At 39.1% G+C, this 26,689-nt stretch overlaps 1 protein-coding gene across 3 annotated transcripts in view; it reads right to left on the bottom strand.

The window, feature by feature from the left end:
* AKAP9 (A-kinase anchoring protein 9) overlaps positions 1-18,023 on the bottom strand; it is a 118,992-nt gene extending 100,969 nt beyond the window's left edge. For all 3 annotated transcript variants that reach the window (XM_062569102.1, XM_062569103.1, XM_062569101.1), the window contains exon 1: positions 17,898-18,023. In XM_062569102.1, coding sequence (XP_062425086.1) covers positions 17,898-17,945 — 48 coding nt within the window. In that variant the 5' untranslated portion in view covers positions 17,946-18,023. The remainder of the gene's footprint in view (positions 1-17,897) is intronic.
* Positions 18,024-26,689: the final 8,666 nt, after the last annotated feature.

Raw genomic sequence — 26,689 nt, 5'->3', positions numbered from 1 at the left:
TATTGTCCAGTGTAACAGGCAAAAATGCAAGGAAAGAGACTGCAATCTAGTTTAACATAAAGCTCCAAATGATGATAAGTAAGCCTAGCAAGTTGTTGTATTTGATCATTCCCTACTTTTAATAAAAGCATTTTAATAAATCCTAATAGCAAATGAGCAATTCTGCAACGATAACTGTACTATTCACTTGGCATGCAGACTGCAAATAGGATGAAACAGACTCAGATGTCCAAGCTAGCTCAAGCAGGCTGAAGGATCCAGAAGCAAAGGAAGGTTTCTTAGGTATTCTTTCCAAGAGACTCAGGAGATCTCTGAATCAGAACTGCCTGGGCCACACTAACAAGGAGCAGTATTGATAGCAGCTTTTTCTCTTTTTCTTGCGAACTACTCTGAACAGGAAAGTCTTGGAGTAAATACATCCTCCTCAACCACAAGATCAAGGGCACATCTAACTGTAATCCTGGCTGGTCATTAAAACACTTTTGTATATCTCCACATACTGTATCACCTTGAATGACTAGTGTCATTGCCTACCATGGTAAATAACACGAAACCAACTGTCTATACATCAGTTTCAGGATTAACTACTTGATACTGGAAAGACCCCACACAATCCTGTTTGTTAAAACAGAACTTGATGGCAATAACACCAGTTATTATTGGAGAATGTGGTCTCACAATACAGAGGAGAAAAAAGGCACAGTAAGCCTAACAAACAACTCTTAAGCTCAGTGGTTTGAAGTAAATATGGCACGTAACAGCAGACAGTGTATCTTAAACCTTCGGTCTAGTGGACTGATATTCTTCACAAGAACATTATCTGTAACTAAGCACACGAAGGGTAGTAAATAAAGTAACCTAATATTCTTCAGCAGATATTGCTCGGGACTTGACATCAACACAAAAGCCACAAATTTGACTGAGAAAGAGATATTATCCTGTGCACAGAGTGAATGCTAAAAAGAGACTGCTCTAAGCTGCATCTGAATGTATGACATGCATTGTGTAGCAAACCGTATCATACAAGCGACAACTACCATATGGCCCAGAATCAGACAGACTTTCACTGTGAATGCAAGGTGACATTCAGGCATATCATCAGATTCACTGAAGCTTATAAACAGTCCCGCGGTAGAAAGGCGCAAGCTTTTCCAGTTACCCTCTGAATCTTCACCACTGAATGATAAAAAGATATAATTTATGAATGATTATTGAGAGCTAAAGTAGATCTAAATATTTAAAATAAGACTGACTAATATCTCATCTTAAAACGTGCAGGATTCATTCAAGAGTCATCTGCTCCAGTAACGAAAGGTCACTACTCCCCCTCACCACAGGTAAGTAGTTATTCCAACAAAGGTTTTCAGTGACACAGAAAGGCCAAAAATCAGAAGCCCATGCTGAGATTAGAATGTGTCTCATGAAGTCTTGACTGTGGGGTCTTGCAAGCCAATAAGGACAAACCAAAAAGGCTAACCTGAATTTCAACTTTTTGAACTTCATTCAGAAACTAGAGATCTGCTCTGGCATTAACTCAGAGGTTATTTATCCCACCCTCACACCTCCCAGTAACCACAACACAACTGCTATAATATCTCTTTCACCTAGGATGAATCTGAACCAACTTTATTGTTCCAATATAAATTAACATTATTACGTCCCAGTGCAGCACACAAGAGGCCCTAAAAAGGGATAAAGAAGTGGGACAGAGAGCAACACAGGTTTAAACAGTACTGTTTCCTTTAGGCTGCTTAGATCTCTTCTGTTACCTCACCATCAAGTTTTGCATAAGCTCAAGGATCTGCCTGCCCCGAAGAGGTGTTTAACAGGATGGCTGGTAATCTTATTTTCAGACAAGAAAGTGGCACTTTGTGGCTTTCTGGCAAATCCTCAAAAGGTCTAAGTACTGAGGTCTAAGTTGCCAAAGCACTCTGTCCTGAACAACAACAAATTACAGTGTTTTCTGCATCTTCCATGTTCCTGATGCTTATACTAAGAAGTTGATTAAGGGACAGATGAAAAGAAAATAATCAAATACACAGGATGATTAAATCTCTTTCTAACAGCTGGTTTAAAGTCACCTAAACTAATCAACTAATAGGAGAGTGTTACAACTCTTTTCAAATCCTAAGATAAAGACCTACAGAAAGACAATAACTGAACAAGCAACTCAGAAGTATGTTCAATCTATTCTGTCCCACAGCTGGAAATTTGGATTGTACTGTAAGCAAAGAATGTTCCTTGCACAAGTCCAGTTCTCCGTTGATGCAGATGAAGCATCAAAGTTTACCTGTTCAACAGAAGCTGAATTTACTAAATAGGAAACATTAGGCTGAATGATCAAGAAAATAATCACCCAAGAACAATATATTTCCAATCTACCCATCCATATATTGCACTCAAAATCAGTTTTTTTCCCAAATTACATGTGCAAGACCTTAGTGTTGCATTAACAGACAGAGAGACTTAAGAGGTTCCTAAGCTTTGGAGGATGCCAACAAGACTATGAAAATTTCCAAAGAGAAGACTCTACTCTCTACACCTCTCAAGAGACAGCTGTTCCTTTGCACACAGCCAAGGGATCACTACTGCTTACAGTCATAGGTGGAATACCATGGAGGACAACTCCAGATACAGTGAGAGGAACAGTGCTTACGACGATTCCCGCCTTCTTTTTAGCAGTTTGTATTAAGCCAGAGTACTGTTGTCAACACTATAATCAAGGGCACTGAACTTGAATGAACCTCTCCAGATGGCACTGGGAGCTGGAAAGCCTCAGAATTAGTGTGGTTCTGATCTGGTCTGGTCATCTTTGTCCCAAGAATTTAAATGGGAACAGACCTAGGAACAGTTAAGTTCATTACAGTTTTTATTTTTACCTGAAGAAGCAATGAAATTTAAGTATATAAAAATACTCTTAAATCAGGTTACAATGATCTAGAAAAGCACACCAAGAGCATTTCAGTATTACATTCTTACAGGAAAAACAATTACTCAAATTAACAATTAAAATTTGCCCAATTAGTCTCTTAACTAGCCTACTTCTACGTACATGTTTTTATTTTGCTCCTATCTATATTTTAATCACTCGTATGGAATGCTGTATAACTGCCGCTACAAATATTCTAAGTGAAAAAATCATTTGGTCCACACTAGTACCCTCTTCCCCCCAAACAGAGAGAAAACTGAACAGATTAGGCCAAGCTGCCAGTGACAAAAATGAGAGGAAAACAAAAACCTTGTTTCATGCTGTTCTGAAGAGGAACAGATCATCTGTGGCTAGAAGCCTGAAACAAGCAAGTAGTCCTTCTGGCACCAAGGCCAAGGGAGCTGATTTAAATAGAGCCACTTTCCCCTACATTAATAGAGGATACATTAAAAGGCTCATTCTATATTTCACTTTTGTCCATACTTGTTCAGCTAGACCTTCAAAGGCTGTATAGAGGTGAGGAGGTAAAAGGAACCAGATTTGAGGGTTATACAATGACAGAAATGCACTCCTGTTCCTTCTACTAGGTTTGCTCTTAACACAAACTTTGAAGAGGAGTTACCATAATGTTAACAAACGGATTAACAAATGTGTTTAAGAAAATCTTTCAGCGAGGAGAAGTTTTTCACCCTTTCATTGCTTAGGCTAAAATTATCCAGCCTGCCAAAGCCAAGAAATTCCAGGCCAGAGCTAAAATCTGTTCAAATAAACTCTAACAAAGGAGACACAAAAGTTTCAATTATGTTTTAATATTATACAAGCACAAGTAAAGAAGTAAGTGTTATTGGTTACTTTGCAAAACTGCTCATTTTTAATATGAGAGTCATAGGATTCTCTTCACACTGGGTAACTCCAGCTACGACATCCCCGCAGGGATTGTGAGCTTACTACAGCCTGCTGCCCCGAACAATAAGATCTTGTCAATATTTACACCTTAACCAAAGCACTCACTGTTTTCTGTGTATTTGGAAGTCTAAATTATGATTTTAGTATCGTTTTTCTAATGAATGAAAATATAGAATATGACACATTTTGCTGGCACAACCAAAAGACATAAACATTAGGAAGAAAATAGACAATTTGATCTTTGGCTGTTTAAATCAAGATATAAAATTATTGCTCTTAACAGCTGAACAGTAAGTGATAGAGGCTATGACACACACAGGTAAAAATAAAAGCTTTGAGCCCCAAAAGGCAACACAATCTTAGCTACTACGATCTTAAATGAATGACAAGATGATGGCCTCTGGTCTTCACAAAAAGTTATCAAAATTCTGAGTTGTTTTTCTTGCGGCTATTATGTCAGCACTTATAAAGACCTAATAAAACTGAGCCATTTCTGGCATGTGGCAGACGACATTAGCTACACCACATGACACCAAAAGGATAGAAACTAGATTGCTGTGTACCATCTACTGGTCTGCACAAAACTTACGTTCACTAAATTTAACCACATGAAGGCAAAGGTAAAACAAAGTTCTGCAACTTGCCAAAGATACTATGCCTTTTAGCCACTGAGATAGATTGAAGTAATTACTACAAAATATACTTGACAGAAAAAGTATTAGATTGCAAATCATAATTAGCGGACTGTTTCATAAAGATGAACTCTAAAGTGAACTTCAGCACTGGTACTTTTTGGTAAGGCTGTACAACTACAAATTCAGTTAAGATTTTAAGTACTTTTTTCGACTAAGCTCTCAAAGAAACTAGCCTCGTGGAATGATTTTTCTTCTGAAGTAAACAACTGATACAGGCCTCCTGAACAGGTGGCAAATGAGAGATATTTCCCATAGGTTACATAAGCATTGTAATTATGTATTAGCTTCCAATTTCATAATTTTTTTCTCTCGGTACTATGCTACATTCAACAAAATTATAACCCTAGGCTTTACATTCATCACAGTTGACTTCTTTAAAAAACAGTGGCATCAACTAAATTACAAGAGGGATTAATTTTACTAGTTCTCATCTACCGAACAGTACTTCACTAACTGTTCACAATGAATTATTTAAACAAACTGTACAGGTGAATACCCTCTATTATGAAAAAGAGGAATAAACAAAGAGATAAGGGCCATTCACAGATAACAGAGTATCAGGCTTCAAAAGAAGAATTGTTTTACTGCATGGTACAACTTGGCAATCAGATAGAGGCATCAAATCATCCAACTACTGAGAACTTGAACTTCTGGAAAGCAGCACATTCATCAGAGACGCTTCTCAGCATGCATGTTGGCTCCTGCAACACTAAAAAAGCTACCAGCAGTCTGAGCATCACTTGTGTCACTTCATTTCCTTCTTAAAGCATCTGGTTTAACACCTGTTCCTTAACTAGCATATAAATCAGCTGCTGGAGATTTACTTAATCCCATAGCATTCTTCTTCCAGGGTAACCATTTATTTTCAAAAAACAACTGTGATCCAGTAGCTTAGTATGTTAATTCCAATATACTCAGGTCTTAAAAAAACCCTAAAGTCAAGAGAAGTATCTTTTAGAATATGAAAAGTCTAAGTAATGATAATAGTGTCTTTAAATAATATAGACACCCAAACTTGCTACAACCTTCTGTTTTCTTCACACGCCACGCTTCCTCCCTCAAGTAAGCTGAGAAAAGCATTCTTAGATCACATGGCAGCAAAAAACTGAGCCTATCGTTTCCCTGCTCCCAAAAATGATTTTACACTTGAATCTAAACTCCTGTAATAACAAACAGAGAGAGAAAGGTAAGTTTCCTTTCTTCTCAGATCTAATATTCAGCCATTTTCTCCTCAAAATCCTTCCTAACCACTAAGCAATTAATCAATGAGAGACTTAGTTTCATCTAACAAAGTAGAAGCTATATTTTAATTTTATGGGAGCCCTGAAGTGTTATAAATGGTGTGGTTAACTTCAGAGAGAAGCAGTACACTGTTTTTAAATAAATTAGACATATGCACTTGTACAAACAAGTTCGTACAGAACATCTTCAGATTTTTATCACTGTTAAAGGGAGAAAAAAGCATACAAACCAAGCCAAGCCCCTCTATAAACTTCTAGCAGACTGCTAAGGATACAGAGCAATGGATATTCACATGCTAGAAAATGGAGTTTAGTCTTCATTCTGGCTAGGATTATGAGAGCAGAAAATTGTACGTTATATAGTGTAATGAACTTCCTGGACTGGACAGAGCAAGCCTCATCCTTCAAAAAGAACTTCAGAAGGTTTCTCTAAATTGCTTTTGAAATCTACGTTAGAATAGTCCCCAACACTTTAGGAGGTACCACTGAACCAGTCGATTCTGAGTCAGTGGTAGAGTATCCTGGATGAGGAGCAAGAAAAAAGCCTGATATTGTCAGATCCGATTAATTTTTGTAGAAGTTACTCTTAAAAGTCACTATTACCAGAAAGTAACATTAATTCCTTAAAAGCAAATTACTTAAAAGACAACGCTGAAAGTTACTCAAAAGCTGAACACAGAAACCTTTGTGCTAATAATATTAGCGAAATGTGGTCAGATCCCAAACTCCCATGTTACACACTTAGTAGTTAAAATCAAAAGCCATACAGACAGGTTAACACGTGGTGTTTAGACAGTACAATTTAAATTACGATATAAACGTCTCCTCTAATTCAGAAACAAGCAGAGGTCACAATGAACAGCCACCTGTGCTTGCCAGTTAGAAGCCCATCACAAAAATACAGAAGTATGCAAGAGCAACAGCTGCCAGCATCCCCATGCAGCACTTGTCAGTCAAAGTGTTGGCAACTCGCAACAAGCTTGTATTTGTAACACAGACACTTTCTCCTGCTCCCTAATTGTCTGAAGTGTTCAAAGATGACATTTTAGTCTTGTAAAGAGTGATCTTTTAAAGCTAGTTTTAAACCATGAAGAACAGAAAACATAAAGCTTCATGAAGGAAAGTAACAGCTCTCAGGTTTCTAACAATACTATCCTAAAAATTACTTGCACTGTATGTGCTACTAAATTAAGTCATATTTTGTTTTAGATACATTTATGTACAAAATAACCATAAGCAGAACACCATTATATTTACGGTTTCAACTGTGGAAAAATCACCAGAATATACTTATTTTTCACCAGTTTTATAGCATTCTATACATTAATTTCAGCAGGTGCCCAATAAAGTATTTAATCCATTTTCCCCACACAGATCCAGTTGCGTGGGTATTTTAAGCCAAATCAAAAAAAGTGTTCTTTCCCTTGCGAATAGGTACTTGGAGGCAATACCTAAACATACAGACTTTGGAGAAAATGGAAAGACTGAAGCAATATCTGATTGTTATCTTACACTTCTGCCTCTAGACTGAAGGACCTGGAGACCTGAGGACAGCCCTTATCAGTTAAAAAAAAAAAAAAAAAAAAAAGGAAGGTCTTGAGCATCTTTTCCACATCCTTTTGTCACCAGACTGTTTGCCAAGATCATTTTAAATTCTGAGTCTCTTCCAAATGCTTGCCACCCCTCTCAGGGTGGTACTGCCTCCAAAGGGCTGTGCATTCTTGCCACTGTGCAAGTCAATAAGGAAAACACTGACTGATACACTAAGGCCCCTGAAAGATTCTTCTTGAAAGATCACCTACTTTGAGCATAAGAATTATTTTTGTTTTAATGGCTAAGAACAATTTTGCATTTGGTTGTAACCATCAAATGATGATTATAGCTAGACTACGCTTTTAGCTTGCTTATAAGATCATCTCTGTGTTAAAAATCTACATCGCACTAACTGCTAGCAAGAAGTTCTGCCTGAATCAGCCCTATTTACCAAAAGGTTCTCTCATATTATCCGTTTTCCCCACAGAGCTTAATGCTGAATTTAGACTAAATAACAACTCATTTAGACAAACCTCGTTCCTTTAAAGAGGTCTTTTCCAGTCTTTTGAGACTCCTTGATAAGACCATAGATCTTACTGAGGACTGCAGCCTTGGTTATGGTACATTATCAAAGCACCCTGGGGGGGGGGGGGGGAGAATGTTGCTTTCTCCAAAACCAGGAAGACTCAGAATCTCACAAGAAACAAAACTTTTTGGATAAACAGCTACAATATGGAAACTGCTTCTTCCTGTGGGATCCTAATCAACATTCCATTCCAGCTCATATAGTCCGTTCCTATATAACACGCTGTGAATAAAAAACTGCAAATTCTAATTAATCTTAAGAGATTCAGTCTGTCCAAACTCCTCTACATTGCTAGATGCAAGAAAACTTACTCCCATTTCTGGTTTGTGCTGATGCTGCAAGAATGGGACTTCAGTCTGCTGCATGTTTTTTCTGATCAGGACTCCCACATTTAACAGCAGGGTGTATTCATCTTCTACACTACAACATTTAGTCTACATATTAACTAGATAGGAAAAAGAGTGCACTAGAACTTGGCTGAAAAGCGTTGACTGAAGAGAGTAATCTCTGGATGTCGGAAAAAAGCATTAATTATCAAATTGCTTTCTCAGTCTCTACCTACCACCTATTACCCTTAACTCCGTTAAATTAACTTCCTCCTGCTAATAGGAAAAAAAATTAACAGCAAAAGCTTTACTCTGCCATAAGTCATGTTAGTTGTATCCTTATAGAATACTTGCAGCTTTTTTTCCACTTCACACTATGTGTCCTCTTAAAAATTGAAGCATATATACTTCAATATCTACTTCAGAGATCTTTAAGGAGCAAAAATTAAGCAAGCTAATTTGAAAGGTGGAGAGAATATATTAAAAAATGAAATAAAGCACTAAAAATCTGAATAGTTTTACTCTTTTTTTTTGTTAATTTCTCATTAACGAAGAAATCTGGAAGAAAAAAAGGCACTTCTAGAATTAACAGACTGTCAAATACAGACTTTATTAAAAACCAAGAGAACATTATCGGTTTTCTCAAGCCGAGGAGTGACATGGAATTATCACAGAATTTGAGGTTACATCCTTGGCAGCAAGACAAACAGCTTTGCAGATACAGATCAACAGTTTAAATGTAGTTCAGGCTAAGCAGAGAATAAGAGCCACTCCTTGACAATAAATACAAGCGATGTGATGACATCCACACAGTTATCAAAGGCAATCATTTCGCAAGCATTAGTGTTGAGATTTTCAAAGTAATTTATTGGAAGGAATTCTGGCTGCCTCAGTGCTCTAGCTTTGGGTGCAACTAAACAACACTTTCAACCTTCACTTCTTAAAAAGTTAACTCTTTGAAATACATTTTGTTTTCTATAAACTGGAATGTTCTTTAAAATCAGCCAAACTGAGATGTGCTTCATCATTTTCCCTATTTTGATCCAAATTTTAAACGCATTTATACCATGTGGCATGTCTGGCACTGAACAGATAGCATGCAAATGAAGCCACCAACTCAGAATTGAGATACAGCTCTATGAGAAGCAGATGAGACATACGGGAGGAACCAACTAACTGCATGAATTTTATGCTCAGTGTGCAGACTTGACAGGCTTGTGTTATTTTGACAGGTTTGTATTATTTTTACATGATGTTGAATTATTAGAGAGAAAAGCACTGATATTAATCAGAGTTTCAGACTTTGCTTCTTTATGGACTTTGTTTTTTCTAGAAAAAGTACAAAACTAAATTCCTGGAAAATCTAGAAAACAAATCCCCTTTGAGGAGTCCTGTATGATTTATCTCTCATAGCAAAGCTAACTGAGCTAGCTATTGCAACATACTACTGAACATAACCAGAGAGACTTTTCTTATTATTATCATGGAGTGCTACCTAAAACAGTATGGTATTTCTCCTATATATAGCTTTTAATTTAAAATATACATTCTTAGCGGATGGTATTTATATTAACTCAGCTACCTAACTTCGGCAACATACCTGAGTTTAAGAATTTTTCCCTTGTTGCTTTGTGGTCAGATGCAAGATGTTTCTTCACAGAGAAGCAACAGTACGAGGATAACTAAAAAATCCCATCTACTCTGAGTCTTTAATTCCAGCAATTTTTTTTGGCTCTTTACCCCAGGACTGTAGTTTTAGAGATGCCCAGTAACTGGCTAGAACAATTTAGTCTTCATCAAATGCATTTTCCATAATAAAACATTTCTGAGGCAGCAGACAACCTCTTTAAAATTATTAACTCTAATTGTGAAGAGTCTTATATTTCTTCATGTATCAAGGTTTAAGAGCATGGTCCAAGAGACTACCTCCTCATTATTTTATGATCATGCAGCATCTTAGGGTTATTACAATTGTTCTGTGGTCACTTCCCCTACTTTCCTAAGCTTGATAATTTGTTTCTGGATTGTCAGCTGCAGAAATGAATATGAAAATCTCTGTATTTGTTCTCTTAAGCAGCTTGTCAGGGTTCGTTTTCATAAGAGGGGAAGAGCAGGGAAAAAAAGACAGCACACCTCTCAGGAGCAAAAAATTCTAAGAAATCTTAAAATTTTTATGCACACTTGTGTCCTTTCTCCACTGGTTGTAGAAAAGATACTTAATCCTATAAAATGTTATCTTCCTAAGAAATCATGCAAAAATGAAGACTAAGGTTTCTTCCGAGAAACAGGAAAAGAAAAACCACCAACAAAATACGTCATTCCAGAACTTCGCAGTCAAACATAAGTGTCTCATCACGATAAATTTCAAGATCAATTTGCTTTATGTTTCAATTTTCAGCACAGCATGACAAATGCATTCATCAGATGCTTTCAGCTGCTGAATGAAGATACCTAATAATTGTACTATTAACACATAATATTATATTGAAAAGGATAAAATTGGACCTAATTCAGCAGCTTTTCTGCTTTTTCCTAATTTTTCCTCAGATTATTTCACTATTCCAAAGGTTAAGATGCTATAGTAACCATATGTTATTCCTCTGTTGATGTCTGTCCAGACAAACATTTAAAAGCACACACTCCTTATATCGATATTTTGGGTAATAAAAAATACAAGAGTTTTTGGTAAACCCTACAAATATCAAAGTCAAATTTATTTCCCTTGGAATATCAGATGCACTTCATTGAAATCACTTTAGAAAGAAGGAATTTCTGCCGGTGATCATGCTTATTTTCAAATTAGTATTAAAGAAATGTCTAGATATTGCTGTAACTGAAGGGGGAAAAAATGGTGCCTTAATTAGATGGCAAATTCATTGGACATCTTGTTTTAAGGACTTTTTTTTTTCTTCCCCCAAAACTCTGTAGAGACCAAAGGTCACTTCAAAATTATATTTATCTGCATCCCCAGAACACAGCAAGTATTAAATCAAGCTCATTCTACCTCACATCACTAATATAAGGTAGTCAGCTAATTTAGAGTCTTGAATAAAAGAGTATATTTACAATAGCCTTGTAAATACATACAATACAATAGCATTTTGAACAAATTAAGGCCTGTACCAAAAGTAAGAACAGATCTCTGAAAAATGATAATAGGGATCAAACCCAGGAAACAGAAGAAAATGGAGAACGTACTTATAAAGAGTGCTAGCAATACCAGAATTTCAATTCAGGTACTATTTTTACCAAGATCAAATAATGTCCAGAAGCAACTTGAAGAAAAATACACTTTAATGCACATGGGATTTGGGTTTTCTTTTTTTGTTTTAGGAAAAAAGAACACTAAGAAAACTATAAAGAGGACGTAGCTCTTTTGTTCTCAAGAGAACACCAAAATCCTATTAAAAATTTCAATCATTAGGCTGCCCATCCCAATTTTTCTTTTACCATAAATAGAATGTGTCCTGTAGGTGATTCACAAATTATATACCATCCCAGTAGCAATAAATTCTATAGATAAAATATATTTAGAATTTAGAATATAGATGTGTATAAATCTTCTTTGCCATGATAAAGGGCAAAGACATTTAATAAAAAAAAAATAAAGTTAGCACTTTACTTATTATTCCTCTTTCGCCTCTATCAATTCCTGACCTGTTTGCTTTTACTTAAGTATTAAAAGAAAGTATTTAAAAACAATTCTTTCTCCAGGGTAATATTCAGTCCTTATATCCATGATATTCTCTGTGAGACCAATAAATAAATAAATAAATCCAGTTCTTAGTCTTGCATTGATAATCAAATTACACACATGCAATTCTTATGTAGCTTTTACTATTTGTATTTAGAATTGACAGTAGCACAGAGGAGAGAAAATATACTAAAGCTCCTAAAGGAAAAAGAGCCAAAAGGCACAAGTCCAGAAACATTTGGGAGGGAAAGTAGCTTAGCAAAACAGAGGAGGAATGCTTAAGATGTAGGTACAGGTTAATGAAGATCTTCATGTGCAAGAAAAAGGGTTTCCCCCATCCTTACGGCCATCTCTTCATTATAGTGCTTTTTCATAGTTTCACTGCACTCTCCTACCTCTTTATAAACAGATTAGGCAGTTTTGATTCACATCTGTTGAGCTAAAGCTCACTCACACTTTTCCAGGAGACTCTTTTTAAGTTAGCCTACATCCTTCTCAAATTTCTTCCTGTCTTGTTCAATAATACACATGCATCATCTTCCGATACAGACATATCCCAGTATCATTCCCATTCTGTGAACTTTTAGGCCACACAGTTCCTCTCCTCCATAATTTATGAAGAATGTTAGTAAGGAGTAGAGCTTTACGATGAAATGAACACTTCATGATACGGTTGGATATGATTTTTTATTTTAAAAGAAAAGCCAATTAAGAAAATGTAGACTGAAAAGAAAATTCATGTTTCAGGGTTCTGCTTAACTATTTTTGATCGAGTTACTGGAGGCAGACAGAAGATAAGCAAAATGAATAGTCTGTACCTGAAAACAAAATAAGAGAGGTTAGAAGACTTCATTAAAGAATTAGGCTAAGGTTTTAATTTATTTTTTCCTCTTCTATGATGAAACACTCTTAATAACCAGTGAAATACTTCCTCCTTCCTGGGTAAATTACAGAGATCTTAAAGGGCTGTGTTTTATAAACACAATCTGCATGCTAAATTTATGCTGGACATGTTAAATTACATGTTTAATTACCACGGAACATAATTATTCCACACTTTGCTTCAGTCTTTTAAATCAAAAACTGTTCAATGGCTTTGTCTGAAAGAGCTGAAATTTCTGTCTGATGAGCTCAGACGAGGAGGTAAGATCTTTTTCTCCCCTCAAAAAAGATGCAAGCAGTAAACATTTTCATATTATTAGGCAATGTTATTTTAGTTATATCATGCTTATCTTCAGCCACCAGAAATATTCACATCCATGACCAGAAGACAAAATATGTCATTATTCCTTTTTACTATTCAAATTGTGAAAGCATCTCATCAAATTAGCTATACAACTTGTACTACTTGTCTACTGAGTGTCATCAGAGCTTCCCAAAGCAACTTGACTGTTCCATCTGCTCACTGATTCTCTAGTAGAGATCAAAAGCTTTTATACTGCTTATTCTGCACTCGAGTGTTTAACTAGTCCAGATAACTCCTTAATTTCTTAAGGTTCTTTAACAATTTAATGGTTTCTTCAAATACAGCAGCAAGAATGTATTACAAGCATACACAGAACTTTGAAATTCAGGACATGAAATAAAGCTATTACTAGTATTAGATCTTAAGTCCTGGACCAACCTGGAGCTGAGGAGAATTTACAAAGTAAATTGTTAATGTCTTTTTTTTTTTTTTTTTTTTTTTAACCCTTCAGAGGGGAAACAAACAATCAGAAAAACAGCTAGGGAGCATGCCCTTCCCCAACACAAATTTAACATGAGAAAAGTACACATGAAGTTAAATACTTTAGGAATAAAATTCCAGTAGAGTAAAATAGATTCTCTTATAAAACTTGCTTTGGACAGCTTCAAATCTCTTAATTTTTTCAGTTGTAACACCTGTTGTTTCAGTGCCTTCCAAAAGCACATGGCAAGAACTCCTCTGAAATACTGCAATACAGTCTGCCTTTTAAGATATTTGTATATACAAATAAAACCAAAATATTTATGGCCTTTCAAAAAGTTTTGCCAAAATACTCTTAGCCATTTTCTCATTAGGTCATCTGAGTCCCTGTTGTTTTCATTCTGAAGCTAGCAAACAACTCTGAATAGTTTTAGAAGTTTGATCAAATAGCACAAAAACCCGATAAGAAAAGCCAGCTACCAAGCTGCTAAATAAACATATAAAATTAACATACTCATTTATCATAAACAGCATCCACTTCAATGTTAGACGAGATTTCTAAGCAAACTGATACACATGCATGCACAGCTACTATGTATGTTTATAAACATCACACCAAGATCTTCAACAATTCCCTACCCTAGCTTTTTATAAAAAAATCAGGTATGCCAACATTATCTCAGGCAATCAACAATATTCTAGAATCTCTTAAGTAAGGCACATAATGTATCTGATTGATTTCTAATTTCACCGTGGTTTTGAGGACTGATCAACTTTGCAGTACACATCTAATATTTTTCTTGCTGGCACCCCTCTCACTTCCACTTTTATCACAGTCCACATGGTTTCCCTTAACTAGCTGTTCTGACAAACATCTTTCCTGGATTGTGACCAACACTTTCCTTTCTCCAACATAATCAATTTTGGTTCTAAGACAAAATTGCTTGTTTTGGAAGACAGGAGATCTCTAAAGACACTGAGACCATTTTAATGAGTAAGGGAGACAGACAACTCCAGAGGAAAGGCTAATATCCAGAATATTCATCTTGCGGCAAGGAAAATGAATGACTATAGATAGGCCTGGAAAAAGGAGCATGTAATTTACTGCATTTTACTTTTGGGCATCCCTTCCTTTTGTGGGATTTTAACAGAACAGCAACCTCAGTTGTTACTACTTCGTAACAAAGACTTGCTATATTCTTAAAGAAAGAAAGAGGTCAGCAAATATACATGAACATTGGTGAATCTCCATTAAGAGCTTTTTATTCCATTTTTTTAAATGGTGTACTGGAGAAGACTGATGTGTTTGCACTGGGCCAGGCTTGTATACACTTAGTCCCATTCAATCAAGATACAACATACAATGCAGCTTCTCATTTCCCATATGAATAAAAAAAAAAAAAAAGAAAAGAAACTTCCAATACACAAGACCCATTTGCTATATACTTCTCTATGCAACTTCTGTGTAGACAGACAGAATTTTAACAAGATATCAGGAATAAAACAAAAAATAAGTAAAGTTCCATGGCAAGCAAGTTCACACAAAAACAAATGTCAAAGCTTTCATACTTAAAATTATGATTGGAGAACAACCAAACAATTGCTTAACAGAAAATTAACTGGTGTTAACAGCACAGACTGAAACTTTACAGTAGTTAGCTATCTACTTTTAGAGAAAAACAACAGTAATACCACTGTAGCACTCCATACCGTCTACTAGGCTCTTTTACTGGCTTCCCTCAACTACCAGGATCCATCCCACAGTAGGCAGTTGACAGTTTACATCATGTCTTATTTATATTTAAAATGTATTATTTCAGGGAGAAGCATCATGGACTATGCAATTTCTGTGCAAGATCTGATCTTTACAACATTTGTCTACCAGTAAAGCAATCAACTCCGTTAAAGTACCCCATTTTAGGGATGGGGAACTAATAGGAGCAGTATCAGCCCAGCAGGAGGTCTGCATGGATGCGCACACACTCTCCAGTGTCAAAAGGCAAGCCTGAAAAAGGAGTTCTCCAGGTGCACTTGACAAAGCTGTGCCTTGGTGATATTTTGTTTGATGTTACTAACAGTTCACAAGACTGCCTGTCTCTAACTGAATACTTCCAGAATACATACAGGAGTTTACTAGCCATAACTATATAGCTAAGACAGGCCGACTTTGGAGTTATTAAACATTTTATTATTACTTGTCTTCTGCCTGCATTCTACAATGCTTGTATAATCCTTACATTCATTATATTCTATATTCTGTAAGGCCCCATCCCATATTACAACCCTATTCATCATAACTTCAGCACCAAGCAGACCAACCAAAAGCTATGAAACTTTACATGTTAGTTAATATTCATTCATTGAATATTCATTGGAGCAAAGCAATGTTGGAAGCAATACTGAGCACACTACTGTGAATGTGTTTATATAGTGGCGGGCATGAGGTGGGGTGGGAGGTGAAATGACTGCAGGAGCAGTTGCTAGTTTCCATTTTCAGCTAGCCGAATTTCTTCTTTTCTATTTTCACCATTGACGTCTGTCACTGGAAGACTGTAATCTAGTCTCTGCAATAAAACAAGTTTAGTTACACCATTCACATGTAAAAAAGGCATAAAGAGAAAACTAATGAAAAATCTGAACAATTGATACTGCTTTTACAGTCTCTTATCATGTAAATCACAGATATAAAAAGTTACAATGACAAACCACACGAGAGATGTTTTAAAGCATGGTATATGAAAGTCTTCAGGCAAATACTTACAAGAAAGTCATCATTAGTTTTCAGCTAGAGAAGGCTAGATGGGTGAGCATTATTATTGTTCCTAAAGTACAACAAAATTAGTAAAATATATACATACATTTTTTTCAAAGTAAAAAGGAAGCCACTTCATTTCTGCTAGACTCCTGTTTTGGGTTGACTTTTCAATAATTGTCAGATAGAGACAGAAAGATATCCATCCCCTTGAAATTTGCAAATATTATAAATCACAGGAACAATGAGAGATTTACCCCAATCTTCTCCTTTGTGGACTTATTATTATTACTGTGAAAGAATCAGCCACCCTGGATGCAAAAGAATGCAACACTGCCACCAGTACCTGATCTGTCCCAGTATCTTTTAAAAGCACTGCATAGCATTGTGTAAACATCATTTTTGCTCTAAGCATTTAAGAACAGCTTTTTCTATACACAGTTCCAGCTACAAGAGTTTCTCATTGTTGCTTTTGATCACTCTTTCAAGATGAAGATATGCAGTTACAAAAAGATCATGACTAACACAGCAAAAACACTTATTCAATGCTTACTTTTCTGTAAATTACAAAAGCAAGACAACGCCACTATTTGGTGGTTTTGTTTTTGGCTTGTCTTTAGCTAGCTTACGCCAAGTTAAATTTGTATCATTATGAATGACTGATTTACAAGGTTCTAAACTTCATGCTTTAGCAATAATTGCTGGAAGGAACAAAGTGATACCAAATGTCAAAACGTTACTTTTACCTTATTTACTTTATGAAGAGTGCTGATAACAGTCTTATATCATTGACCCTATCACGGCTTTTTAAACTAAGAGGGATGAACTCTTAGATCGTGGTAACTCCAGCCTGTTGCCCACAAGGCGAAGCGCTTTGCAGCCAGGGTGTGCTGAGCCATATTGAAGAGTAAAACGATAAGCTCCCGATTAACACTTTGATAAGCAGGCTAGGTAAAGCATGAGCAGCTGCTCATGCAGCGACCACTGCACACGAAGCGCCTGGGAACCACTGCCTTCAAGCTGACGAGCCCTTGCAGTTAATTTCTGGAAGCGACTCACGTTTATATTAACCAACGTTTTAAAACAGCTGATAAACGCACCGCAGCACATGAGATGGGAGCATCTTTACCCCCCCCCCCCGCCTAATATTATCCCACCGCATTAGTGCCACACTGAGAGCCAGCTGGTGTTTTTTCAAACTTCCTGGAAGCTTTACAGCCTTCCGTGCTAGGTGCTTGCTTGGGCTTGCACGGCAAATCTGCGCAGCAGGTTTAAAGGGGTAACGAGCTCGGCTCTCCCCTCCTTCCGCGCGGCCCTGCTGACCCCCCCGCGGCGGCCACCTGCGGCGCTGCCCGTGGCACCGGCCCGCCGCGCCGCCGGAGCCCCCGGCCGCTCCCCGGCAGCAGCCGCCGCGGCACAAAGCGCCTCCTCCGCCCGCCGCTTTGTTCGCCGCCGAGCCCCTGCCGCTGCCGCGGCCGCGCCCCCGGCCCGGCCCGGCCCCTCGGGCCGCCCGGCCCGGCCCCCCCGCGTCCTCCTGGGCCACCCCGCCGCGCCGCGGCCGCTTCCCACCTTGGCTTTCCCAGCCTCCAGCTTCTTGAGCCGCTCCTCGTCCTCCATGGCGCCTGTGCAGGGAGAGCAGAGCGTTACCGGCGGCCGGAGGCGGGCCCACCCCGCCCCCGCGGCGCGGGGTGGCGCGGCGGCGCGCACACGCTCGTCCCGTCTCACAGCGACGGGCGCTGCCGTGGCGGGGCCGCTGGCGCCGCCATCTTCATCTCCACGTAAACACGCGGCCGCGGAAAGTGACGTCGCCGCCGCCCGCTCCCTCTCGCCGGCGGCCGGTGTGGCGGCAGCGCCGCCTCGCGCCGCCTGTCCCCGCCCGCGGCGGGCGGCGTGAGGCGGCGGCGGGCGGCGCGGGGCGCGGCCGCGTCCCCAGGCGGCGGCGGCGCGGGGCGTACGCGCCGCCGCCCGCACAAACAGGGCCGGGTTGTGGCAGGCTGCCGGGTTGCCTTGCAAGTGCAGCCCTCAGGGACCGCGGGGCCCTGAGAGAAGTTGAAGTAGTTCTGGTAAAAATCAGGATAGGGAGCTTGGCACGTGGCAGTTACGCGCTAACACAATCCATCAATCCATAGGAAGCAATACTCTGGGATTACCTAATGCTGTGGTGAATGTGTGATCTGCAAGGCAAATGGGAAACCCATATTACATGGCCATGAGGTGCTTTTTCTTTGAGCTCCCGGTGAGGCGTTAACTGGTTGCGATGATGGATGGCACCGATTAACACGTTACAGACCTCCTCTGTCTGTGTGGAGCAGCGGCATGCAGACAAGCGGATTCCTTACTACGGATTTGGAATCATTCTGCTGTAAAACCCAAAATTGTATTCACATCTCAGACCTGCTGATCTTTTAAAGACAATTTGCCTTTTTCACTAAATGCTTTTCAGTCTAAATTTATGCATTGCATTTAATATATATTCTTTCATTGCTTTAATTTTCCAACAAAGTCCAGATGCACTGAAAAAAAAGGTGCCAAAAGGAAATACTACTTGCACAGTATTACTGACTCCTAGCAGAAAAATGCCACACCCATATTACTGCCAAAGTAAACTAAACCTGTAATCTGAAGTTTTTAAGGTTTTTCTCACTGCTCCTAAAATAAATTGTATTTCACGGAGAAGTTTGAAATTGCCTATTGATCAGTACATGTATTGTGCTTTGCAGTATTTACGTGATGTCTGCATGATGCTTTTCTTCAGTAGAAAAGCAAAGGAATGTTATGAATGCCAAAAGAAGATGACGCCATCTATGGAAGGGAATTACAAATGCCTGAAGTATGCTTTGCTCAGTATTCAAAACAAGCATATGCTTCAGGTAAAATGCTCAGGCCTTGCATTTTCAGGAAAAGTACATTATAGAAAAAAAAACATGAAAATTAGATTAATAATTAAATATTTTATAACATACAAATTGATTTTTGAGATCCTTCCTTAAAAATGTGTTACCAACTTAGTAGAAGAAACATTTCACTCAACCCTTCACAGAGAATCCAAAGGCCCTAAGGAAAAAAAAACAAATCACTTTCTATGTGCAAATGACATTCCCCTGGGCTGATAGAGTCCAGTGTCACTGATCTTGCTGTTAGATGTCAGTAAAATTTTGCATGTGCATTATGTGATACAAATTTCACCTTGATAGTAATTTCTTAATCAGTAAATATCCCATTTAAAAGATAATTACAAACTCCTCAAATCCCAGAATTAAATGGGTTCTTGAGTGAAAACCAAGAACAGATGGATCTAATTATTCTCTCACAGGCTTATATCCATGTAATTCTAATAGATTTTTGTTAAACAACTAATTCATGACAGTAAAAGTGAGAAAAATCAGACTGAGAGTGCTGTGGAAATTACTATTGCATAAAATATTCCAGAGAATAATATTACTATATTTTTGCAACATTACCAAAGGAACTGGACTTTCTTTTCATGAAAAAAAACTGTACAGTTTAATTTCCTACTTCAGCTGTGTTAAATTCCTATTTTAAGAATTTATGCAAGGCTAGCTGACTGTGAAATTCACAACTCGGTCAGCCAATTAAACTTTTATCTATTAGAAAGGCTTGCTTGCTTTCTTACTTTTCAAAAATTATCAATAATATTAACCTTTCGGAAGAGTGTGAGATACCATCAAAGAGTCTGGCTTACAAATACTTTAAAATATTGATTAACTTTCCAACACTCAAGTCACATAAATTAAACAAGTGTAAGCTGCTTTCAACAGCAGCATATGTGAGGTGAGCCTGAGCTAAAGGCAGGCACTAGATCCAATATTCTCTAAAAAGAAGCTGTTTTGGCCCAAGATTATTTTTATGTAGAAGCATATTTATTGCTGGAAATATTTGTAAATACCTACACTGACCTAACTTTGGGTATCAAACCTAGATTTTAGATGTGTTGCTCTATAAACAACGACAAAGGCCTCTTCTTCTAGAGTGTTTTTCTCTGATGATGAAGCTCTACCTCCTTCCTGCTCCTTTTGTTTCCTTTATTTGCTGTTCACCAAAGATATGTCTGGTGACTCAGTGGAGTGCAAAATGGACTTTAGTGGACTGCAAAGCCAAAAGATGAAGCTGAAGGACAACTTGTGACAAAGTCACAAATTTCTAGTTAGGATATTCAAATTCTGTTACAATCCACTGAAGCCAGAATCAGAAAGGACTTAACCATAGTGTGCTTCTGGTAGATCAGGTGTGTAAATAGGGTGCAAAATTACAAAATATCAGAGACCTAAACTGATGATAAAACTCTCTTAAAGCAACAGCTAAGGATGTCAGATATTGTCTGTTTTAAAGCATCATAATAATCAGCAATACCACTTAATAATGAGACTATCCAGCTCTGCTTTATTTCTCTCAATAACAATTAAATAGTGAAATGGAAGGCTTCTACCCGAACCACTCTGGAGTCCCAGGACCTTTTTTTTAAAAAAAAAAACAAAACAAAAAAAACAAAACAAAACAAAAAAAACAAACACTATCACATCAGTCAGATGTCTTCCTAAAATCAATACAATGACTATGACACTTGATGTCTCTTAAGAAAGCTGAAAATATATTTACTTGTCAATGTCTGTATTTAGTCATTGTTATGTGGTAAAGGAGTAGTCCGCCTGGCAATGGAGATACAACCTCTGATAAACATGCCCAACTGTTCCTTTGTGACACTAGAGATGATATACAAAGCCTACCTGAGAGGAAAATCCACCGCACTGTAGTGAACCTTAAATGAATTAAGTGATGTGAAAATGAGAGGTATCTTCATCTGAGAGGTGACTGTGCCAAAAGCAGTATTTGATCAGGATCTGCATCTGCGTTCATTGAACCTAGTGGGAGTTTTATTTTACGGATAGTAAGATAGGGCCTCAGTGCTTACCTGTCACAGTGGAAAAAAAATGCCTCCATCTTAGTGTGAGGCTGTACACAGAATGTGAGGTTACCAGTGAGTAGCTTACCTCAGCCTCTGCACCAGCTCTGTCCCTTGCCATCTGCTGTGCATCTGCACTGAGCATTGCTTTGCACTGCAGTTTCCCAGAAAGCTGGAACTACTTTGTTGCCATGGTTGCAGCAGGCAGGTGATTTAGGTAAAATGTGTAAGGTTCATAATTTCAGAGACTCATTGTAGGTACTGCTGAGAGATGGTTACAAAACCAAATTAATTTGCTGTTAGCAAGTGCACTCAGCTCAAATTAGGGGTAGGATTTGGCCAATTGTCTTCAGATATTCTGTCTATGTGCTATATATATATTTTATAAAAACTCTGTCTCTTTTACCTCAGGGATTTTTGAAGCATGTTACTTGTCAGGACTACCTTGAACTGTGTTTTAGGAACAGACGAATGTTCTCTCCTTAAAAGCATGGCAGAACAAATGCCATTACAGACTAGCAAGGCTTGGTGGTTAACAAGTAGGGGAAGGAGAGTTGTAAGGAAAACACCTTAAGTTTTAAAGAGGAAGGGGGGGATTTTTTTTCTTTTTCAAGAATCATTGGAGAAGCATGACTATATGAAAAATTCAAATGGATCAATCAAGGTCTCATGTGACAGCTCAAATTTCTGTATTTTTTTTAAATGAAAAAAAGGCGTCTAAGCCTATGAAGCATCATGTCCACTGATTAAGAAAATATGGAGTTCAAACATGGAGAACCAGTTACCAAAAAAGTACAATTTGTATTAAACTGTATCTGCAACTGTGAAGTTAGTCAAATTTGTATCAAACATTATGATTGTATCATTTGCCCCACCAAATGATGGTTTTAATCACTACTCAGCATATGTTTTGTTTTATGAATTAAAATGATATTTATTGAGAGAACAGGTGACAGTAGACATCAGACACTACCAACCTGCATACATATATGTGATCCAGGCATTCACTCAATACTTTCATAAAAATGAGCTTACTGACATGCTTCAGTCACACACAGTCCTAAGTCTGACATAAAAATGTTTTTTCCCGTTTCCAAACACAAACATTATTCTTCTGCTGAAAAGAGAGGGTAAAAACTCATTAAAAGTTGTAAAGCAGAGGCCTCTTGTGATATTACAGTAATACATACCTCCCGGCGATGTACGTCTTTGGTTTCTGAATCCTGGAGTTGTACAGCTTATAGTTTGACAAATTGTAAGCTCCACATATCTTTTTTTAGGCATATTTGAGTCTATTCCTTATCTTTTAATTGATGAAGACAAATACTGTGGTATTTGGTTGCTGCTTCTATGTAAGGAGTGTAGCTATGAAAAAGCAAGACTCTTCAGGTAAGTTTTGTGAGATGAATAATTTATTCTGCTGACATAATATATCAGGGAAAGTAATTTAAGTAAGCTGGTAAATTCAATGAACGTGCTGGTGCTTAACTTGGATCCTTTGCAGGGAAGTCTTGCTCCATCACCTCAAATCCCTGGTGCCCCAGAAGAACCGGGATGCAGGTATAGCACTTCCAAAGACAGTGCACCTCACTCACACCATGGCAAAGAGGTTCATTACTGAATGTTCTGTGAAAACCATGGCAAGCTGAAAACATTTTGAGATCATTTTTTCCCCTTGTGTGCAACTTTGGCTGTCATTAGTGCAAGAGGAGCTGTCCGCGGCCTGCCCAGAGCACCTGCGCTGGCCTGCCTACGCCGCTGCTCTGCCATGACTGTAGCTCCTGCTGCCACCAAACTTGATTATACTCCTAAAACAAGCGATTTTGTACCTGCTGCTGTAAATCTAAAGGAAAAAAAATAATTGAAATACACGGGGGTGATATCCTGCCAATTATTTCTTCTGTACATTGAGATCTTACCGCAGAGAGTCTCTCAAGCAGGCCACGTCGCCTGCTGCGCAAAGGACACCGCTTTGCGGTGCAATTACAACGGCGACGCAGCTGGGGACTAAATGCGGCGCTATTTTATCTTTTGCTGCCATCCGGTGGCAGGCGGCTCGGTTGCAAGCGAGAAAGTGAGTACGAGGGGTCCGTTAGGCGGCGGCGGCGGCGGCCCCGCGGCCGAGCCCGCCGCGGCGTGGTGGCGGCGCGCCCCGGCGAGGCGAGGCGAGGCGGCGGCCCCGCGGCCGAGCCCGCCGCGGCGTGATGGCGGCGCGCCCCGGCGAGGCGAGGCGAGGCGGCGGCCCCGCGGCCGAGCCCGCCGCGGCGTGGTGGCGGCGCGCCCCGGCGAGGCGAGGCGAGGCGGCGGCCCCGCGGCCGAGCCCTCCGCGGCGTGGTGGCGGCGCGCCCCGGCGAGGCGAGGCGAGGCGGCGGCCCCGCGGCCGAGCCCGCCGCGGCGTGGTGGCGGCGCGCCCCGGCGAGGCGAGGCGAGGCGGCGGCCCCGCGGCCGAGCCCGCCGCGGCGTGGTGGCGGCGCGCCCCGGCGAGGCGAGGCGAGGCGGCGGCCCCGCGGCCGAGCCCGCCGCGGCGTGGTGGCGGCGCGCGGCTGCCAGTGCCCCCTGTCGCCCTTGGGTGCGGCCGGGTTTCGCCCACGGCTCGGTTGCATAAGCTGTTTCAGGCAGCCTTGTTTTATTTTAAATTTAGAGACTGGAGAGAGCTATGTAAAACTGCAACCCTCTGATTTCTGGCCAGTTTGGTGTTTTGGGGGGCTTTCAGTGAGGAAGGTAAAGCCAGGCCACGGCGTTTGCTGTTTCTGCTGTTAGACCGAGAAGGGTGATCGCAAATGCGGCTCATTTTGTGTATGGCACAAGGGACAAGGAGAAACAAGGGAGTCCTCTGTCCTTGCCTCCGTGAGGAGGCGTGGGGAGAGCAAGGGTGAGATGCTCCGCAGGGCCTGAGAGCATCCAGGGCCGGAGCAATGCTGTTTTTCCCGTTTTTGGGGTATGGCTTAGTGTAAGTAAAGCACAGCACTTAGCAGAACACCAGAACATATATAGAGAAAAATAAAAGCCCAGGAAAGCTTATTTTGGGGGAGAAGAAAGAAAACTAGTCATTTGGAAAATGGTTGCGTTGCCTGGTCTCAACGAAAGGACTTTCAGTGTTTTTCTATTCTTCTTACCTACTATTTGGAGGAACAGACTAACAATTCAGTGAAAATGTGGCTGGTCTTCAGCTGGGTCGTCATGAACAGCTGCTGTAGCTCTGACCCCTAGATATAAAAAAAAAAGATTCACATACAGAACTAAGAAATATTTGTTAAGTAAAAAAATGATCCTGGGGGAATGAATAAGGAGTTTTGGGGGTCGAAGGGAGAGAACAGTGACCAAGTGGTGCCAGAATCTGAACTGTATTTGCTAAAAGAATAGTCTCAATCATCTTGTGTTATGTGGCTGGGTATTCTTGATTTTATTTTTCAGTAAAGGGCAGCAACTTTGAAGGTCTGAAGTGGTTCCATACAGGCTCTTCAGCAGCTTTGTGAGCCAGAGGTGATGTGTTGTACTTGCTCTTCGTGCAAAGCCAGAAGGTAATTCAGGAAGACAAGAGGAAAGTATTTTGCAGAAAAACAAAAGGGTGAGCGTACAGGAAAAAAAGGCAAGGACTGTGAGATAAATAGTATAAAAGCAAACTGGAGTAATGTTATGAGAAAAGGAGTTCTGGTCCCAGAGGATATGGCCTGTATTTATTGATGGATACCTTAAGAAGAGTTACAAAGTTGTTTCACTCTGTAAATGGGGGATTCTATTACTTTACTTAACTCTAATGGTTGGGGAGCTTTAATGAAATATGCTGAGAGCTTGCGAACATGATAGATCTCCTGACATTGTGCTTACTGATTAAAAAATTGTAATGGCTTTCATCAGCAATCCATGTAATATGCCCTCGCTGTTGAGAATTAGTATTTTTTGCTTTGGTAGTGGTGGACAAGGATTTCTGTAGGTGTGACTCTAGCACCTAAAATTTGCAGGCTGTTTCCATCTTCTTGAGATGTTATCACTGGGCTGTTACTCTTAAGGGTTTTTAGTCTGAATTCACTTATGTTGCTTAACAATGTGAGATTCAGTGTCATGAACATTACTTTGAGCTATTTGAATTGAACTTGAGTTGATACCAGTAAGAAAGAAGAGAGTTGTGTAAGAAATGAAGAAGTCTTGTTTCTTTCTATGCATGGCCTCAGGTATTGCTTTGGTGGGAACACTAACTTCTTGCCCCTCTCTCTACAGTGTTAGAAGGGTTGGTTTCAATAAAGTAAACAAACTGGAGAATGATTCAGCTTGTTCTAAGGTAAATCCCTGCTGGTCAGTCAGCTGGGTTGGATCCTAATTTCCTTTGACTGTTCTGACTAGATCTCCATTGGCTAAAATAGGGGCTTTAGATACATGTTTCATATGTAGGTAGCATAGATACGTTTAGATTTCTATACTTAGTTGTGGTAATCTTGAGCTGAAGTCATTCCCAGACTGCTGATACAACAGGTGGGAAGAAGTGGCCTCTAAGTGTTCTTATTGGTATTACCTACTTCAGTGCTATTTGGCCATTCAGGATTTGCATGTTTGTTCCTATAGTCTTTAATAGCTGACCTATACCATAATGTTGGCTTGAAAGTCCTGCAATATCCCAGAATTTCTGAGTTCTTTATCTTTGTCCTTAAATAAATCTTTTTCCTTAAATAATTTTAAAATTATAAATATTTTTCTCCTAATTATTTCAAAATAAGAGATCAAATGTTGTGGTGCTATTTTTAAAGTAAATTAAGTTGCTTTTTAAAACAAAGGGAATTTGCCAGTAAGTAATCCTGAGAGAGATCTGAATCTATTCTCCTATTCTGAAACTTTTTTTTTTTTTTGAAGCTTACCTTGTGAATATATTCAATAATGAGTTCTTGTGGAGTTCTTTAAAAAAAAAAAAAAAAAAGGCAATTTTGGTGAATAAGACAAAGGTTCTGTTCACTTCAGCAGGCTGTTTGTGTCACTGACTAAGAGAGTGTGCTGAGATTTAGGATTTCTAAACTGTTTTTGGCACTAGGAGAGTGATATCATTTCCTGAATTTTGTGATCATGCTGGAAAACTTAAAACCTGGGATTTTCAAAGGACTAACTTTCTTTAAAAGTGCAAGAAATGACACATACTGTGCTGAAATTGATATTGCAAATTCTAAATAAAAATCTGCTTTTAAACAGTGAAGAAAAACTCTGAGAAGGTGTGCTTTTTACAGCTCTTGAAATTTTCAACTTCTTGCCACACTAAGATGTCATAAAATAGTTTATCTTTACAAAATAAAATACGTCATTTTTTTTGTAACTAAGAAATAAAGGTATCATAAATCAGGGTTGTGATACCATACTTTTACTAGAAGAAACTGCTTTGAAGCGAGATTCCTGGGGGAAAACAGCTAGATACGCTCCTTTCAGGATTCCTTCTCAAACTGTTGCCTAGAAGGTATAC

This window comes from Rhea pennata, chromosome 2, assembly GCF_028389875.1.
Source record: "Rhea pennata isolate bPtePen1 chromosome 2, bPtePen1.pri, whole genome shotgun sequence".
Classification (NCBI taxonomy): Eukaryota; Metazoa; Chordata; class Aves; order Rheiformes; family Rheidae; genus Rhea; species Rhea pennata.
The sequence above is the reverse complement of the archived record's forward strand: the minus strand, read 5'-3'. Positions and strand labels throughout refer to the sequence as shown.